At 46.3% G+C, this 19607-nt stretch overlaps 1 protein-coding gene across 2 annotated transcripts in view; it reads right to left on the reverse strand.

The window, feature by feature from the left end:
• Nucleotides 1-19607, reverse strand: part of LOC105498115 (PMS1 homolog 2, mismatch repair system component) — a 40705-nt gene that overhangs the window by 4020 nt on the left and 17078 nt on the right. The window contains exons 9-14 of one of the 2 annotated variants that reach the window (XM_071095318.1): nt 17789-17873; nt 15020-15175; nt 12015-12876; nt 7729-7896; nt 3468-3568; nt 2494-2663 (exon numbers count right to left, since the gene is read on the reverse strand). In XM_071095318.1, the coding sequence (XP_070951419.1) occupies nt 2494-2663; nt 3468-3568; nt 7729-7896; nt 12015-12876; nt 15020-15175; nt 17789-17873 (1542 nt within the window). Of the gene's footprint in view, nt 1-2493; nt 2664-3467; nt 3569-7728; nt 7897-12014; nt 12877-15019; nt 15176-17788; nt 17874-19607 lie in introns of those variants that run through there. The other variant, XM_071095319.1, reaches the window with a different exon arrangement.

Raw genomic sequence — 19607 nt, forward strand, 5'->3', positions numbered from 1 at the left:
CTTTTAGTTGGGGTGGGGTTTCACCATGTTGGCCAGGCTGGTTTCAAATTCCTGACCCCAGGTAATCAACCCACTTCCACCTTCCAAAATGCTGGGATTACAGGTGTGAGTCACCACGCCCAGCCCATATTAGGTCTTTATCAAAGCAACACTGTGGCTAGAACTCAGACTCTGGGCCCTCTTCTAATTAAACTCTGCCTTTGAGTCATTTCATCTAATCTCATGGCTGTAAGTTGCACCTAATGCTCCCACAGCAGGCTCCCTCCCACCCACTCCCCACGTGGCCCCCAGCTGCTGCTCTCCCCAGCTGTGGCAGTCAAGGCACCTCCTTCCAGTCTGTTCTCTCTCCAGCAGCTGCAATCATGGGACTCCTAGTCCATTCTCTCCAGTGGCTCCCGCCACACACAGCACAGACCCCAGGGTCTAGGCATGACCAGCAATACTCTACGTGGCTGTCCTCTGGTCGCCGCTCTGCTCACTCCCTTCCCCTCTCCAGGGACACAATCGGCCTCTGGCTTCAGTCTTCCTACTTCTTCCACTTGGAAAGTTCTTACCCAAGAGGGCTCCAGCCTACTTTTTTTTTTTTGAGACAAGGTCTTACTCTGTCACCCAGGCGGGAGTACAGTTGCGTGATCTTGGCTCACTGCAACCTCGACCTCCCCGGCTCAAGTGATCCTCCCACCTCAGCCTCCTGAGTAGCTGCTGACTACAGGCACCTGCCACCACGCCTGGCTAATCTTTTAATTTCCCCACCTTTTAGATGGCAGCTGAGATGCCACCTGCCCAGATGCCATTCCCTGACCACCATCTCACCTGGTCACCATGTTTTTCTGTAGTCATTTCCTGTCCCAAAATGCTGTTTTAGGCTGGGCATGGTGGCTCACGCCTGTAATCCCAGCACTTTGGGAGGCCTAGGCGGGCGGATCACGAGGTCAGGAGATCAAGACCAGCCTGACCAACATGGTGAAACCCCATCTCTATTAAAAATATAAAAATTAGCCAGGTGTGACGGCACGCGCCTGTAGTCCCAGCTACTCTGGAGGCTGAGGCAGGCAAATCGCTTGAACCTGGGAGGTGGAGGTTGCAGTGAGCTGAGATCACGCCACCGCACTCCAGCCTGGTAGCAGAGCAAGACTCTGTCTCAAAAACAAACAAACAAACAAACAAAAGCACTGTTTGAATCTGTTGGCTGTACTCACTGGCATCTAATGGGTGTCGTTTATTTGTGGTGATGTCTGTTTCTCCCCACTGTCCGCTCCACAGGGGAAGGGGCCGCAGCCGCCTTGTTACCCCTATGTCCCCAGCACCTGGAGCAGGGCGGGCCCACAGCAGGGGCTCAAGGAGCATCTGCTGAATAAGTAAAGGAATGGCATCCTGGCCTTTCCCAATGGCCAGCTGATACAGAGTCACTTTTCTTGGATATCAGGCTACTCCCCACTGCAGGCATAGCCCCTGCTACCACCTTCCAACACCAACCAGAGCAGCGGCAGTGGTGCCACGTGCAACGACACCCACAGCACCCCGTGAAGCACCCGCTGCCTCGATGACTCTGCAGAACCTTGTCTAACGCCTCCGAGTCCTGGCAGCAGCAAATCTTTATCTACCAGTGTTGTTAGGACCCATAAGGTCCATAGACGAACAAGGTGCCTCAACCACTAACTGCGTTGGAGTCAACAAAAGCTCTGAGATAGAATACTGGCCGGGCACGGTGGCTCATGCCTGTAATTCCAGCACTTCGGGAGGCTGAGGCAAGGGGCAAAAGGAGACCATGTTTCTACAGAAAATTTAAACATTAGCTGGGCATGGTGGTACATGCCTGTAGTCACAGCTACTTGGAAGACAGAGGCAGGAGGATTGCTTCAGCCGGGGAGGTCAAGGTTACAGTGAGCTGTGATTGTGGCACTACACTCCAGCCTGGGCGACAGAGGGAGATCCCATCTTAAAAAAAAAAAAGAATACTGTTTTTTTTTTTTTCTTTGAGATGGAGTCTCACTCTGTCGCCCAGGTTGGAGTGCAGTGGTGTGAACTCGGCTCACTGCAAGCTCCGCCTCCCGGGTTCTCACCATTCTCCTGCCTCAGCCTCCCGAGTAGCTGGGACTACAGGTGGCCGCCACCATGCCCGGCTAATTTTTTCGTATTTTTTGGTAGAGACGGGGTTTCACCGTGTTAGCCAGGATGGTCTCGATCTCCTGAACTCGTGATCCTCCCGCCTCGGCATCCCAAAGTGCTGGGATTAGAGGCTTGAGCCACTGCGCCCGGCCAGGAATACTGTTTAACTGAGGTAACAAAAGAGCAATAACTATGAGTTCAAGGTCCCAGAGAATGCAGACTACATAGATGCTCAGCTATGATGTTCCACATAGCTCTGTGTAAAATGACCCCTGGCAATCACAAGGGCGTTTAACAGCCTTGACCAACTCAGGAGCTGGGCTGAGACCTTCCTCAGACTGAAGCTTGAGCAGCTGAGCTGACAGCCGGGCTTTCTTTACTCACCGACTTCCGACAGGCTCTGGAGGCAAACATCTGCTTGACTCGGGACGGCCGGCACATGACCCCAGGGCTGTCGCTTAGCAAAAAGATCAGTTCATCGATGTCCTGGGGTCCGAAGGTCCAGTTTTTACTAGTTGGCAAGGAAATCAATTTAGCCCTTTCAGTCACTGGAGCTAAAAGAATACAATTTTGAGAAAAATCCATGACTTGAGAAACACATTTCACTTGAAAGCTACTTAGAATGAACATCTGAGGCTGGGCGCGGTGGCTCACGCCTGTAATCCCAGCACTTTGGGAGGCCGAGGCGGGCGAATCATGATGTCAGGAGATGCAGACCATCCTGGCTAACATGGTGAAACCCCGTCTCTACTAAAAAATAGAAAAAATTAGCCAGGCCTGTAGTCCCAGCTACTCAGGAGGTTGAGGCAGGAGAATGGTGTGAACCCGGGAGGTGGAGCTTGCAGTGAGCCGAGATTGAGATTCCATCTCAAAAAAAAAAAAAAAAAAAAAAAAGAATGAACATCTGAAAGAGAGAGGACAGTCACAAAATGCTTTTTGGGGGAGGCTTTTTCATCTTTTATAAAATTAAAAAACTGGTCTGTATGACCTGAAAGATTATTCCCAGCTCTAAAAAGACAAGAATCTATAGTTCTAATTTTTTTTTTTTTTGAGACAGAGTTTCACTCTTGTCACCCAGGCTGGAGTGCGGTGACATGATCTCGGCTCACTGCAACCCTTGTCTCCTGGGTTCAAGCAATTCTCCCACCTCAGCCTCCTGAGTAGCTGGGATGACAGGCGCCCGCCACCACACCAGGCTAATTTTTCTATTTTCAGTAGAGATGGGGTTTCACCACGCTGGCCAGGCTGGTCTCGAACTCCTGACCTCAGGCGATCTGCCCGCCTTGGCCTCCCAGAGTGCTGGGATTACAGGCTTGAGTCACCACACCCAGCCACTATGGTTCTAATTAATGACTTACCATTTTCATCAATAACAAAATCAAAGCCATTCTTTCTAAATATTTCCAGATTTTCTATCAGAACAGCTTCGTTAACAGCAGTTAAGTTGAGAGTCTGAGGTCTGAAAAACACAAAAATGATGCAAACTGTATCCTGAAGCCAAACATTTTGCTTTACAGCAGAAATGAAATGAAAACAATACTGTATTTTGAATTCATGTCAAAATAGCAACATGAATAACAACACTATTCAGCTAAGTGTCATAAAACTTCCTGAGAAGTTCCTTTTAATTCTCTCTTTCTTAAAGTTCTTTTTAGAAGATAAAGTAGCTACAGGCCAGGTGCAGTGGCTCACACCTGTAATCTCACCACTTTAGGAGGCCAAGGCAGGCAGATCTCTTGAGGCCAGGAGTTTGAGACCACCCTGGTCAACATGGTGAAACCTTCTCTCTACTAAAAATATAAAAATTAGGCCAGGCATGGTGGCGCGTGCCTGTAGTCCCAGCTACTTGGGAGGCTTAGGCAGGAGATTCGTTGGAACCCAGGAGGCAGAGGTTGCAGTGAGCCAAGATCACGCCACTGCACTCCAGCCTCGGAGACACAAGACTATCTCCAAAAAATAAAAAAATTAAAAAAACACCCACAAAAACAAAAATGAGCTGGAAGTGGTGGTTCATGCCTGTAATCCCAGCTACTTGGGAGGCTGAGGCACTAGAATTGCTTGAACCCAGGAGGCGGAGGTTGCAGTGAGCTGAGATCGCACCACTGCACTCCAGCCTGGGCAACAGGGCAAGACTCTGTCTCGAAAAAAAAAAAAGAAAAGTTAAAGTACCTACAAAAGTAGTTTGCCTTTTCCTCAGTCTGCCACCCCAATGACTCCAACTTTTTCTGAATCCTTTCCTTAAGGATAACAATATCACAAAAATGCTATTTTTCCTCCTTCTAATAGAGAATTTGAAACACTGGGTTAGGTCATTGCCAGCATTTGTAAACAGAATGAACAGACAGAATTTATTTTGCTATCCTGTTCCATCCTCTGCCTGTATTATATCTCCATCCTTCTCCTGGATTTAGTGTGTGCTTTTTTTTTTTTTTTTTAACTTTTTGTTATTTTTTCAAAGATAGAGACAGGATCTCACTATGTTGCCTAGGCTGGTCTCAAACTCCTGGGCTCAAGCGATCCTCTCACCTCGGCCTCTGAAAGTGCTGGGATTACAAGTGTGAGCCACTGCATCCAGTTCTGAGTGCTGGATAAGACAAACACTGCTAAAGGCAGGAGACAGCCAGTGAGCAAACACAGGCGTGGTCCTGGAGCTAACAGATTACTGGGGAAGAAAGACGTTGAGCAGATACTCATGCAAGTCGATTATGATGACAAACGACAGAAAGGTCAGGAAGAAAAAGCACCCAGTGTCATAAATGAGACTTCACCCGGGGTCAGGAAGTGACCTTTGAGCTGAGTCTGGGGATAAGAGAGAGTTAATCAGGTAATGGGGGAGAAGTGGGTGCAGGGGGCAGGACAAGTACTCTAGGCAGAGAAAACAATGTGTGCCAAGCCTCGGGATGGACCGCTGATGTTTGCAGAGCCACACATAAAGATATCCTTCATTCTGCTTAGTGGCCACACAGGGATTCATCAGGCCTGCCAAGGGAAAAAGAAAGATGGCCAGAGAGGCTCGAGTACAGGGAACAAGAGGAAGAGGAACGGGAAAAGCTACAGAGGTCAACGGGGCCACCCTACACAGGGGCTGGCAGGGCAGGGTGGAACTGGGCCTTTATCCTTTAATCTTGAAGTGTGGTCCATCTGGGACCCAAAGTGGTCTGTGATTACCTGGGCCAACTTGAGATGTCACAGACGAGAGGTTATCTTTGCCGAATGGCTAAAAAATGCAAGACCTCAGCTGGGCACGGTGGCTCATGCCTGTAATCCCAGCACTTTGGGAGGCTGAGGCGGGTGGATCACCTGAGGTCAGGAGTTCGAGACCAGCCTGATCAACATGGCAAAACCCCCTCTCTACTAAAAATACAAAAATTAGCCAGGTGTGGCAGGCGGGCGCCTGTAGTCCCAGCTACTCGGGAGGCTGAGACACAAGAATCACTTGAACCGGGAGGCAGAGGTTGCAGTGAGCCAAGATCACACCACTGCACTCCAGCCTGGGCAAAGGAGCGAAACACTGTCAACAAAACAAAAAAAAAAAAAAAAAAAGAAAAACCTCCATTAAGAGGAACAGGGAAGGGATATCTCAGGATTATAAAGTAGCTTACTAAATGTCTTTATTATTACCATTGCCTCCTACTGAGAATAAAAACAATTCATGCATTCCACAGGAGAGTACGCAGTAAACTAGATAGGTTTTTTCCAGCTGTTCAGGGATACATTTCTCCATGTGGGATCTACTTGTTGGGATCTCAGTTCACTTCTCTGTGTGGTTTAATTTCCCGCATGAAAATCCATGACCTCTTCTTACAACTTTGCTCAAGACAAGACTTTGGTTTTATACTATACACTATCACACCTGGCCTTTGTAAAGTGATCAGGGTAAAACATCCCAGTTTGGCCGAGGAAAGAGAAATACCAAATTCTGCAGTGACTATCTTAAAATAATGTTTATATTTTATTTTATTTATTTGTGAGGCAGAGTCTTACTGTCTCACTCTGTCTCCCAGGCCGGAGTGCTGTGCAGTGGCATGTTTATATTTTATTTATTTATTTGTGAGGCAGAGTCTCACTGTCTCACTCTGTCTCCCAGGCCGGAGTGCTGTGCAGTGGCACAACCACGGCAGCCTCAATCTCTTGGACTCAAATGATTCTCCCACCTCAGCCTCCTGAATAGCTGGGACCACAGGCACACACTATCAAGTCTGGCTAATTTTTTATATTTGTTGTAGAGACAAGGTTTCACCATGATGCCCAGGCTGGTCTCAAACTCCTAAGCTCAAGGGATCTGCCTGCCTCAGCCTCCCAAAGCTCTGGGATCATAGGCGTGTGCCCCTGCACTCAACCTGCAGCGACCATCTGACTCCCGATTACTCTACTGTAAATCAAGACCGGCGCACAGGCTTTCTGAACACACACATTCCATACACTATCCATACTAATCCTGGGTACTAAAAATGGCCCTCATCAAAAGGAGCTTCTGGCTAACCAGTGATCAACATTTTTAATAGCTAAAAAGGTCTGATACTTAGAGAACATGTTAACTGTGTGAACTTGGGCAGGTTACTCAACCTCTCTGTGTGCCTCAGTTTTATCACTTGTGGAATGGTGATGGTAACAGTAACAACCTCATTGGTTTTTGAGGATTAAATGAACTAATACACACACATTATTTCAACAGTGCCTGGCAGATACTAGGCATTCAATAAATGGTAACTATCACTATTATTAGGTAAAAAGTATAAAAATCTGCTATACGAATACTTATGGAAAAATACATATATACATATAGACACACATATAAACTAGTAGATCTCTTTTTTTTTTTTTTTTTTGAGATGGAGTCTCGCTGTGTCGCCCAGGCTGGAGTGCAGTGGTGGATCTCGGCTCACTGCAACGTCTATCTCCCAGGTTCAAGCGATTCTCCTACCTCAGCCTCCTAAGTATCTGGAATTACAGACGTGCACTGCCATGCCTGGCTAATTTTTTGTATTTTTACTTTTTATCATTATTATTTTTTTTTGAGATGGAGTTTCACTCTTGCTGCCCAGGCTGGAGTGCAATGGTGCGAACTCGGCTCACCACAACCTCCATCTCCCGGGTTCAAGCGATTCTCCTGCCTCAGCCTCCCAAGTAGCTGGGATTACAGGTGCCCGCCACCATGCCCGGCTAATTTTGTATTTTTACTACAGACAGGGTCTCACCATGTTGGTCAAGCTGGTCTTGAACTCCGGACCTGGAGTGATCTATCTGCCTCAGCCTCCCAAAGTGCTAGGATTACAGGTGTGAGCCACTGTGCCCGGCCTTTTTGTATTTTTAGTAGAGGTGGGGTTTCACCATGTTGGCCAGGCTGCTCTCGAACTCCTGACCTCAGGTGATCCGCCTGCCTCGGCCTCCCAAAGTGCTGGGATTACAGGTGTGAGGCACTGCACCTGGCCAGTTCGATCTTTTTTATTTTTTACACCCCTCCTTCCTAGATCTCTTCCTTTTTTAGTAGATATGAGGTCTTGCTATGTTGCCCAGGCCGGTCTCAAACTGCTGGTCTCTTGCGATCCTCTTGCCTCGGCCTCTGTTAGATCTTAAATTTGAGGGGGAGTTTGGGAATCAACACTAAAAAACACTTACGCAATAAGCCTCTGTCCCTGGAGCACGGTGTGCTGTTGCAGCATCTCAAAGTTGTATTTCTCATCCGTGGCATGCTGGTCCACTATGAAGAGATCCTCGTTCAGTTTGGTTATTATAAATCCCAGGTTAAACTGACCAACGATTTCCATTTCTGCAAACATCGTTTTACTGCAGGTAGAAAATGTTAATTATGAGACACTGTACAAGATTATTTTTCTGATTATGTTATAGATGACTGTAATAAAAAAAAGTCAGACAATACAAAAACACAAAATAATAAAGTCCCCAGTCATCCTACTTTCTTTTTTTTTTTTTTTAAAGACAGAGTCTCGTTCTGTCACCCAGGCTGGAGTGCAATGGCACAATCTCAGCTCACTGCAACCTCCACCTCCCAGGTTCAAGTGATTCTTCTGCCTCAGCCCCCTGAGTACCTGGGATTACAGGCAAATGCCACCATGCCCAGCTAATTTTTGTATTTTTAGTAGAGACAGGAGTTTCCTCATGTTGGTCAGGCTGGTCTCGAACTCCTGACCTCATGATCTGCCCGCCTTGGCCTCCCAAAGTGCTGGGAATTACAGGCATGAGTCACCACACCTAGCTTAACCATCCCACTTTCTAAAGATAACATTAATTATTCATTCATCCAAGTCTCCGGAGAAGGCATCAGTTGCTACTATTAACAATTTAAATGGAATATATCCTTCTAGTCCCTTGTCTCTCTATATAAATTTTTTTTAATTTTAAAAAACAAAAATGGAACCTTAATTCTCCATTCCACTGTCATCACTTAATGCATCTGAAAGATGTTTGTAGATCTGTACACATAGATCTACTTCATTTTTTTATTATTATTATTTTTCTAAGACGGAGTCTCACTCTGTTGCCCAGGCTGGACTGCAGTGGCACGACCCTGGCTCAAGGCAACCTACGGTCCTGGGTTCAAGCGATTCTCCTGCCTCAGCCTCTCGAGTAGCTGGGACTACAGGCATGCACCGTCAAACCCGGCTAATTTTTTTCTTTTTAGTAGAGACGAGGTTTCACCGTGTTGGCCAGGCTGGTCTTGAACTCCTGACCTCAAGTGATCCACCCACCTCGGCCTCCCAAAATGCTGGGATTACAGGCGTGAGCTACCGCGCCCAGCCTACTTCATTCTTTTTAATGGCCACATAGGAAGTCACTGCACGGATGTACAGTAATTTGTCTGTCAAATTCCCAACTAAAGCACATTTCGGTTGTTTCCAATTTCAATCGTGCACTCAAAGCTGCAACAAAGACTTCTGTGCATAAACCTGCTCATCTGTGGGTGCATTTCCGGAAGACAGACGCTAGAGGCAGAGTCACATATGTACTTTTTGATGGGAAATCTGAGAAAATGCACATTGCCGCCAATGGTGTCTAAGAGTACCTTTTGCCAATACTGGATATCAACCCTTCTAATCTCTGCCAGGCCGACCCCTGGGCCCTTTGCTGGGTGACTTCAACATCTAATGTCATTAGATACTATCTTAGTCAATCCGGACAAAAGACAGACACCACCCCTAACCTTCACACGAGAAACTGACACTGTCACTCTCAGTCCCACACAAGTAAACGCGGTGAAAACGGATTTTCCGCAGTACCAGTGCTGTAACTGTAAGAAATGACTCTGTTAAAGCAGACGTTTTAAAGCAGACTCTGTTAAACCATGGACGTTTTCTGGTTCTCACCTGGTGGCCTGAGCTGAGGATGAAAGGAGTTGAGATTAGGCTGGGCACGGGGGCTCATGCCTGGAATCCCAGCACTTTGGGAGGCCAAGGTGGGCAGATCATTTGAGGTTGGCAGTTCAAGACCAGCCTGGCCAACATGGTGAAACCCCATCTCTACTAAAAATACAAAAAATTAGCCAGGCGTGGTGGTGGGCCCCTGTACTCCCAGCTACTTGGGAAACTAAGGCAGAAGAATCGCTTGAACCCAGGAGGCAGAGGTTGCAGTGAGCTGAGATCATGCCAGTGCACTCCAACCTGGGTGAAAGAGCGAGACTCTGTCTCAAAAAAAAATAAAGGGCTGGGCACGGTGGCTCAAGCCTGTAATCCCAGCACTTTGGGAGGCCGAGGCAGGCGGATCACGAGGTCAGAAGATCGAGACCATCCTGGCTAACACAGTGAAACCCCGTCTCTACTAAAAATACAAAAAATTAGCCGGGTGAGGTGGCGGGCGCCTGTAGTCCCAGCTACTCCGGAGACTGAGGCAGGAGAATGGCATGAACCCGGGAGGCGGAGCTTGCAGTGAGCCGAGATCGCGCCACTGCACTCCAGCCTGGGTGACAGAGCAACACTCCGTCTCAAAAAAAATAAAAATAAAAATAAAAAAAATAAAGGAGCTGATATTGTTGTTTCTTTCTATAAGTGCTCCAGGAAGACCCAGTCCCATGCCACCATGCTCATCACCATCACAATCAACCACAGGGGAGAGTCAGGTGAACTGTGAGACCTCCACATGGCATGGATTACTGAGCCCACATTTCCTATTGTGAGGGGCTCCATACAGAGCTCAAATCCAAGTCATAACCAAACCAATCCCCAAATCTTATCTTCGAGGGTCTGTCTCCTGGTACCAATGCCATATCAGTCAGAGTACAATCAAGAGACAAAAACCACACCAGTGATTTTAACAGGGATTCTGTTTGTTTTTTTTTTAAAGACAGGGTCTTGCTCTGTCGCCCAGGCTGCAACACAATGGAATGATCATAGCTCACTGCAACCTCAAACTCCTGAGCTCAAGTGAGCCTCCCGCCTCAGCCTCCTGAGTACCTGGGACTACAGGCATGCAGCAGTGTACTTGGCTAATTTTTTTTTTTCTTCAGAGATGGGGTCTCATTATATTGCCCAGGCTGTTCTCAAACTCCCTGCCTCAGCCTCCCAAAGTGCTGGAATTACATGGCACCACCATGCCAGGCCTGAGGAGGAAAAATTTATAATAAAGCATTACACAAACTAGTAAAAAGTGATTAACTACTATGTTAATAAATACAGGAATGGAAAATGCTACTACCTCTAGGGAAGAGGGAGAGTCCTCAGAAAAGGAACTCTTTTTTTTTTTCTTTTCTTTTTTTTTTTTTTTTGAGATGGAGTTCGCTCTTGTTGCCCAGGCTGGAGTGCAGTGGTGCAATCTCGACTCACCACAACCTTCACCTCCCGGGTTCAAGTGATTCTCCTGCCTCAGCCTCCCGAGTAGCTGGGATTACAGGCGTGCACCACCACATCCCAGTAACTTTGCATTTTTAGTAGAGACAAGGTTTCTCCATGTTGGTCAGGCTGGTCTCGAACTCCCGACCTCAGGTGATCCGCCTGCCTCCGCCTCCCAAAGTGCTGGGATTACAGGCATGAGCCACCGTGCCCGTCAGAAAAGGAACTCTTGTAAGAGGCCCCTCCCCACTCAGGCTGAGTTTCAGATCTCCTCAGAGCAGGAGTGGCTGCAGCCTGCTGGATGAAGAGAAGCTGCCAGAGTGAGTGATGACGCAGGAACTCCTGCACCGCAGGAGGGAAGGGAAAGGACATCCCAGAAGCATCCCAGATACCAGCACAAATACCACCTCCCCTGGTGCCGATCCCAGGCTCTCCCGGGAATTGTCTGAATATGCCCTGGTTCTCAGTACACAGATAATCTGCTCAAAAGCTGGTGCTGGCCTAAAAGACCCAAATCTTCCATGTCTTTGGAGTCTATGTCCTGCCACAGAGAAGAGTATCTGGCCAGGTGCAGATGCTGGAATTACAACTGTGCACTACCGTGCCCGGCCAATTTTATTGTAGAGACAGGGTCTCCCTATGTTGCCCAGGCTGGGCTTGAACTCCAGGGCTCAAGTGATCCTCCCTCCTCGGCTTGGCTTCCCAAAGTGCAGGGATTACAGGCGTGAGCCACCGCACCCAGCTTCCAAATACTCTTAAGAAAAAAACTTTACCTGGCCGGGTGCGGTGGCTCACGCCCGTAATCCTAGAACTTTCAGAGGCCGAAGTGGGTGGATCACCTGAAGTCAGGAGTTCGAGACCAGCCTGGCCAACGTGGTGAAACCCTGTTTTCACCAAAAATACAAAAATCAGCCAGGCATGGTGGTGCGCACTTGTAATCCCACCTACTCAGGAGGCTGAGGCAGGAGAATCACTTGAACCCGGGAGGTGGAGGCTGCATTGAGCCAAGATCGCACCACTGCACTCCAGCCTGGGCGACAGAGCGAGACTCTGTCTCAAAAAAAAAAAAAAAAAAAAAAAAAATTTAAATAAAAATAAAAAAGTAAAAAATTAAAACGTTACCTTATCTCTTTCCTTAGTTCATCTTCAGCTGCTTGATTTTCTCCAGGGCAAATCTTTGCCCTAAACTTCCTATAATTCTGTTCACCTTCACTTTGCTGTGTTTCACGATGTAACTGCTTTATTCGTTTAGCTAAAGAACTCATAGAAAAGTCCAGGGCTACAACCTTCTTATTAATTTTAACAGCTACATCAACCTGAGAGGCTGACACGTTCTGAGTATTTACTAACTTTTGACGAATGTCAGAATTGCAAAGAATTTCTTCTTTTTTAAAACGCTTTGTGTTTGGGGATGCGAGACTAGTTGGCTGAGGCGAAACTCGAAATTTACACTCTGTGTCTTCCTGGTTTGGATGGCAGTCCATATCTGAAAAGGAGTCGTCAGTTTCAGGCGCTTTCTCTTGAGAGTCCGCGTGTTCCTGTGAGCCCCTGTCCTCTGGGGAGCTGGCCGCACACTCGCTGCTGCAGTGACTGCCCGTGTCTGGGATGCTGAACCCCTCAGAATCCACGGAAGTGCTGCCGTGCCCCGAGTCCTTCTCCACCTCCGCTCCGTCCGTAGGGTCCCTGGGTCCCTGACCGGAACTCGTTGCCTCTTTCTGAGGTCTCAGGAAGCCTCTGTCAGAGATGGCATCTGAAGTGCTAGAAGATGGCGTACCCCTTTTCTGTCCTGGAGGGCTCCTTCTTGCTTCTGGAGTCTTTGGGCTGTGAGGCTTGTTCTCCGTTGTGTGACGAAGAGAAAAGGCCTCTCGCAGTCTGGATATGGACACGTCCCTTTTTTCTTCTCGAGTCCTTAATGAAGGGGAATGATCCTGCTTTTCTACCAAGGGCTTCTCCAAATCCGCTGCATGCATTTTTACTAAGTTACCTAAGCAAACGTGAACGGAGAAGAGGGTCAGGGACTATCCCAAAATGGTGAGAGGACGTGCTTATGTGAACAGATACTTCACAAAAGAGGAGATCCGCATGCTAATTACACAGATGAACACGGTTCAATGTTCAAAATAAAACTATAATATGGGCCAGGTGTGGTGGCTCACGCCTGTTATCCCAGCACTTTGGGAGGCCAAGGTAGGTGGATCACATGAGGCTAAGAGTTCAAGACCAGTCTGGACAACATGGCGAAACCCTGTTTCTACTAAAAATACAAAAATTAGCCGGGTGAGGTGGGGCACATCTGTAATCCCAGCTACCTGGGAAGCTGAGGCACGAGAATCCCTTTAGCCCGGGAGGCAGAGGTTGCAATGAGCAAGATGTCGCCACTGCTCTCCAGCCTGGGTGACAGAGCGAGACTCTGTCTGAAAAAAAACCAACACAATACGATGTGGCCATATACTCACCAGAATGGGCAAAATTTAAAAACAACAAATTCTCACAAAGATCAGGATGGAGTGGAATGACTGAATACCTCTGGTAGGAATGAACCTGGTACAGCTGCTTTGAAAAGCTCTCTGGGAATACCTCCTAAATCTGAATGGATGCACACCTGCAACCCAGCATAGTACTCCTATCAGAAGTGCCTATTGGCTGGGCACAGTGGCTCACGCCTGTAATCCTCGCCCTTTGAGGTCAGGAGTTCAAGACCAGCCTGGCCAACATGATGAAACCTCGTCTCTACTAAAAATACAAAAAAAAATTAGCAGGGCACAGTGGAACAAACTTATAATCCCAGCTACTACGGAGGATGAGAATGAGGCAGGAGAATCACTTGAACCTGGAAGGCGGGGGTTGCAGAGCCAAGATCACTCCACTGCACTCCAGCCTGGGTGACAGAGTGAGACTCCCTCGCAAAAAAAAAAGAAGAACTACCTATGCATGTTCGTCAAAAGACATGGATAAGGATGTTCATGACAGCATTCTTCATTATAGCTCCAAACTGGAAACAATTCCAATATTCACAAATTACGGTATCTGACTATAATGGAACACTGTACAGCGAATGAATAAATGAATTTTGCCACATGACTTGGGTGAATCTCACAAACGAAATAATGAGAGAAAGCAACAAATCACAGAGAAGGACAGACTGAATAACCTCAAATTAAAAACAGATTATACTGTTACAGTTTTTTTGTTTGTTTGTTTTGAGACAGAGTCTCGCTCTGTCGCCCAGGCTGGAGTGCGTTGGCAGGATCTCAGCTCACTGCAAGCTCTGCCTCCCGAGTTCACGCCATTCTCCTGCCTCAGCCTCCCAAATAGCTGGGACTGCAGGCACCCGCCACCACGCCGGGCTAATTTTTTGTATTTTTAGTAGAGACAGGGTTTCATCATGTTAGCCAGGATGGTCTCGATCTCCTGACCTCGTGATCTGCGCGCCTCGGCTTCCCAAAGTACTGGGATTACAGGCGTGAGCCACCACGCCCGGCCTAAATTCTGTTAGAAGTCAGGAAATCCCAGCATTTTCAGAGGCCAAGGCTAGAGGATCGCTTGAGCTCAAGAGCTCGAGACCAGCCTGGGCAACATGGAGAAACCCCATCTCTAATGAAAATACAAACATTAGCCAGGTGTGGTGGCAGGCGCCTATAATCACAGCTACTCGGGAGGCTGAGGTAGGAGAATCTCTTGAACCCAGGAGGCTTCAAGGTTGCAGTGAGCTGAGATCACGTCATTGTACTCCAGCCTGAGCAACAAGAGCGAAACTCCATCTCAAAAAAACAAGCATGACAAGGGAGTTAAAAATGCAGTCACTGTAGACTTCTTCCAATCATATATCTTATATTACATCATCCATTTACAATTTACAAAAAACTAGAGGTACTTGGAGGCAGCTACTTGGGAGGCTGAGGCAGGAAGATGGCTTCAGCCCAGGAGTTTGAAGCTGCAGTGAGCTACGATGGCGCCACTGCAGTACAGCCTGGGTGACACAGCAAGTCCCTGTCTCAAAAAAAAATTAAAAATGATAGTATAAGAGACTTTGTTTCATGTCAAAAAAAAAAGCTTACCTTGGAAAAAATAAGGAAACACATTAGCTGAAAGCTTTAGAAGCTGTTTGTACAAAGTATTTTTCTTACCTTCAATATCCAGCAGTGGCTGCTGACTGACATTCAGCTTGTTGACATCACTATCAAACATTCCTATCAAAGAGGTCTTTAAAACTGCCAACAAAAGCTTTTCCTCTTGTAGTAAAATTTGCCTTTTATCTGGAGTAACATTGATATCAACACATTCTAAAGAAAAAAAGAAAACACACTTATTATGTTTAAATTCACTTTTATTTATTAATTATTATTTTCAGACAGGATCTCACTCTGTCGCCTAGGCTGGAGTGCAGTGGCGCAATCTCAGCTCACTGCAACCTCTGCCTCCTGGGTTCAAGTGATTCTCCCGGCCTCAGCCTCTGAAGTAGCTGGGATTACAGGCGAGTGCCACCACACTGGTTAATTTTTGTATTTTTAGTAGAGACGGGGTTTCACCATTTTGGCCAGGCTGGTCTCGAACTCCTGACCTCAAGTGATCCACCCACTTTGGCCTCCCAAGGTTCTGGGATTACAGGCATCAGCCACTGTGCCCAGCCAAATTCACTTTTTTTTTTTTTTTTTTTTTTGAGACGGAGTCTCGCTCTGCCGCCCAGGCTGGAGTGCAGTGGCCGGATCTCAGCTCACTGCAAGCTCCGCCTCCCGGGTTTTTACGCCATTCTCCTGCCTCAGCCTCCCCAGTAGCTGGGACTACAGGCGCCTGCCACCTCGCCCGGCTAGTTTTTTTTATTTTTTAGTAGAGACGGGGTTTCACCATGTTAGCCAGGATGGTCTCGATCTCCCGACCTCGTGATCCGCCCGTCTCGGCCTCCCAAAGTGCTGGGATTACAGGCTTGAGCCACCGCGCCCGGCCCAAATTCACTTTTAACAATAGAAATTTCCCCATCTATTATTTCATTCACTTGTATTTATCACAAGTACTATGAAAAAAATACAGTGTCCAGGTTAATATTCATAAATTATGAAATCATTTCTCATGCTGGCCACAGTGGCTCATGCCTGCAATCCCAGAACTTTGGGAGGCCGAGGCGGGTGGATCACGAGGTCAGGAGTTTGAGACCATCCTGGTCAAGATGGTGAAATCCCATCTCTACTAAAAATACAAAAATTAGCTGGGCGTTGTGGCGCATGCCTGTAGTCCCAGCTACTTGGGAAGCTGAAGCAGGAGAATCGCTTGAACCCGGGAGGCAGAGGTTGCAGTGGGCCGACATTGTGCCATTGCACCCCAGACTTGGCGACAAGAGCAAAACTCCATCTCTCAAATAAATGAGCAAAAGACAATTTTTGAATAGACACAATATAGAAGGGCTTGAAAAGCTGAATTGTTAAAGGAAAAGCAAATAAACACATAAAAATAATTTTAAATATGCAAACTAAAATAAGGTATTTTAATCCCCTACTGAATTTAGCTTAACCATTATAATACCTAATACATTATAGGTAGATGTGTAAATTGGTACATCTAGAATGCAATATAGAAAAAGCCTTAAAATGATCATATTCACGGACCCAGTAATTCTACTCCTAGCAACTTATCTTAAGAATAATTAAAGGTGTAGGCTAAGTGCAGTGGCTCATGCCCTGTAATCCCAGTACTTTGGGAGGCTGAGGCGAATAGATAAGTTAAGGTAAGGAGTTCAAGATCAGCCCGGCCAACATGGCAAAACCCCGTCTCTACTAAAAATACAAAAAAATGAGTCAGGCGTGGTGGCGGGCGCCTGTAATCCCTGCTACTCAGGAGGCGCAGGTGGGAGAATCACTTGAACTCAGGAAGTGGAGGTTGCAGTGAGCTGAGATTATACCGCTGCACTCCAGCCTGGGAGACACAGCAAGACTCTGTCTCAAAAAAAATACAATAATAAAGATGCAGATAATGATTTAATTATAAGGAAAGTATTTGTAATTTCCAAAAACTAAAAACAAGTTAAATTTTGAAAAATTTAAAAATTAAAATACCAAACTATAACCATGCATTGGAATATAATTCACTTATTAAAATCACATTTCTGATTAAGTTTTAATAATATGGAAGAGAAAACATTCAAATCTAAGGATAAAGCACAGTATACAAAGTTATTTTTTCATTCCAAAGAATATGGGAGTAGGGGAGAGAGAAAGAAAGAGAAAGAGGAGAGAAGATATTTTTTAAGGTATGTACATATGTATTTCTAAGTATCTAGAAAAAATACTCAATGACAATAAACCAAAATTTTAACAATCAGAAAAAAAATCTACATGAAATGAATTATTTGTGAAATTAGGAAGAACATTTAGTCTACTTTCTCCCTTGGTTGGCATTAAAAAAAATTACATCTTCCTAATAATACAATTAACATAGTCTCAAGTAGAAAGCGGGAACTCTGTTTAAGAAAAACAAAATTACGGGGTCAGGAATGGTGGCTCATGCCTATAATCCCAGCACTTTGGGAAGCCAGACAGGCAGATCACAAGGTCAGGAGATCGAGACCATCCTGGCTAACACGATGAAACCCCATCTCTACTAAAAATACAAAAAATTAACCAGGTGTGGTGGCACACACCTGTAGTCCCAGCTACTTGGGGGGCTGATGCAGGAGAATCGCTTGAACCCGGGAGGCAGAGCTTGCAGTGAGCCGAGACTGTGCCACTGCACTCCAGCCTGGGCGACAGATCAAGACCCCGTCTCAAAAAAGAAAAAAAAAGAAAACCAAAAACTTACATGACTATAAATTGTTATCTCATTCCGGTCAGAACAGAGCTATATAATTTCATTGTATTCTTTGAGGCATTAGTCACTAGTTCTACTGAAATGCCAATGGAACTTACCTGAATCAACAGAAATGTTAAGAACAACAAATGGATACTGATGTCGATTATACATGTGGTAGACCTCGTTCACAAGTCTGGAGACCTGCACAAAATACAAGGAGAAAAGAATATATGACAAATGTTCCCGGCCCCCCCACATTCTAACAACACACTATTCTAACCAACCAGCATGTTCTTAGAAGGGAATTTTTTTTGTTTTAATGAGACAAGGTCTCGCCTTGTCACAGGCTGGAGTGCAGTGGAGCAATCATGGCTCACTGCAGCCTCAACCTCCCAGGCTCAAGTCGTCTTCCTGCCTCAGCCTGCCATGTAGCTTGGACTACAGGCAGGATTTCTTTTTTCTTTTTTTTTTTTTTTTTGAGATGGGGTCTCACTCTTGTTACCCAGACTGGAGTGTAATGGTGCGATCTTGGCTCACTGCAACCTTCACCTCCAGGACTCAAGTGATTATCCTGCCTCAGCCTCCAGAGTAGCTGGGATTACAGGCACACGCCACCACAACCAGATAATTTTTGTGTTTTTAGTAGAGACGGGGTTTCACCACGTTGGCCAGGCTGGTCTCGGACTCCTGACCTCAGTTGATCTGCCTGCCTCGGCCTCCCAAAGTGCTAGGATTATAGGCGTGAGCCACTACACCTGGCCTAAGAATACATTTTTTTTTTTTTTTTTTTTTTGAGGCGGAGTCTCGCTCTGTAGCCCGGGCTGGAGTGCAGTGGCCGGATCTCAGCTCACTGCAAGCTCCGCCTCCCAGGTTTACGCCATTCTCCTGCCTCAGCCTCCCGAGTAGCTGGGACTACAGGCGCCCGCCACCTCGCCCGGCTAGTTTTTTGTATTTTTTTAGTAGAGACGGGGTTTCACGGTGTTCGCCAGGATGGTCTCGATCTCCCGACCTCGTGATCCACCCGTCTCGGCCTCCCAAAGTGCTGGGATTACAGGCTTGAGCCACCGCGCCCGGCCAAGAATACATTTTTTAATAGCTTTACTGAGATATGACTAACATGGAATAAACTATACATATTTAAAGTGTGCAATTTCACAAATTTTGACATATACACAAACACCTGTGAAACTATCCCCACAATCAAGATAATGAATATATCCATCACCAAAAATTTCCTCACAACTCATGAAGTGATATTTCACTAATCATAGATCCCTAAAACTGAATTTTTCCAACCTAAAGTTGCTCTACGAGAAATTCTAGTGAAATGCGGGCACAGCTGAAATATTCATAAAACACATTCAATGTACATAGAAACGTATTTATGGCATTAAAATGTCATTAGAAATAAACCAAAATATCACATTATTAATAGTTACAATTAATAATTATGAATCCATCACACTATAGGTTAAAAAATTTAGAAGATCAACCACATCTGGCAGATTACAAGCGAACTCTAAAGCATCACTGAAATACAGGGACCGGGAGTGGTGGCTCATGCCTGTAATCCCAGCACTTTGGGAGGCCAAGGCAGGTGGACTGCCTGAGCTCAGGAGTTCTCGACCAGCCCAGGCAACACAGCGAAACCCCGTCTTTACTCAAATACAAAAAATTAGCCGGGCATGGCAGCATGCACCTGTAATCCCAGCTACTTGGGAGGCTGAGGCAGGAGAATTGTTTGAACCTGGGAGGTGGAGGGTGCAGTGAGCCGAGATCACGTCACTGCACTCCGGCCTGGGCGACAGAGCGAGACTCCATCTCAAAAAAAATAAAAAGAGAAAAAGAGAAACAAAAAATATTACTGAGGTACAATGTTGTGCTGTAATCATATCAAGATGATCTGTTTAAATTTGAGGCAGAAGCAATCTGAAC

The sequence above is a fragment of the Macaca nemestrina genome, chromosome 4, assembly GCF_043159975.1.
Source record: "Macaca nemestrina isolate mMacNem1 chromosome 4, mMacNem.hap1, whole genome shotgun sequence".
In the NCBI taxonomy this organism is placed as follows: domain Eukaryota; kingdom Metazoa; phylum Chordata; class Mammalia; order Primates; family Cercopithecidae; genus Macaca; species Macaca nemestrina.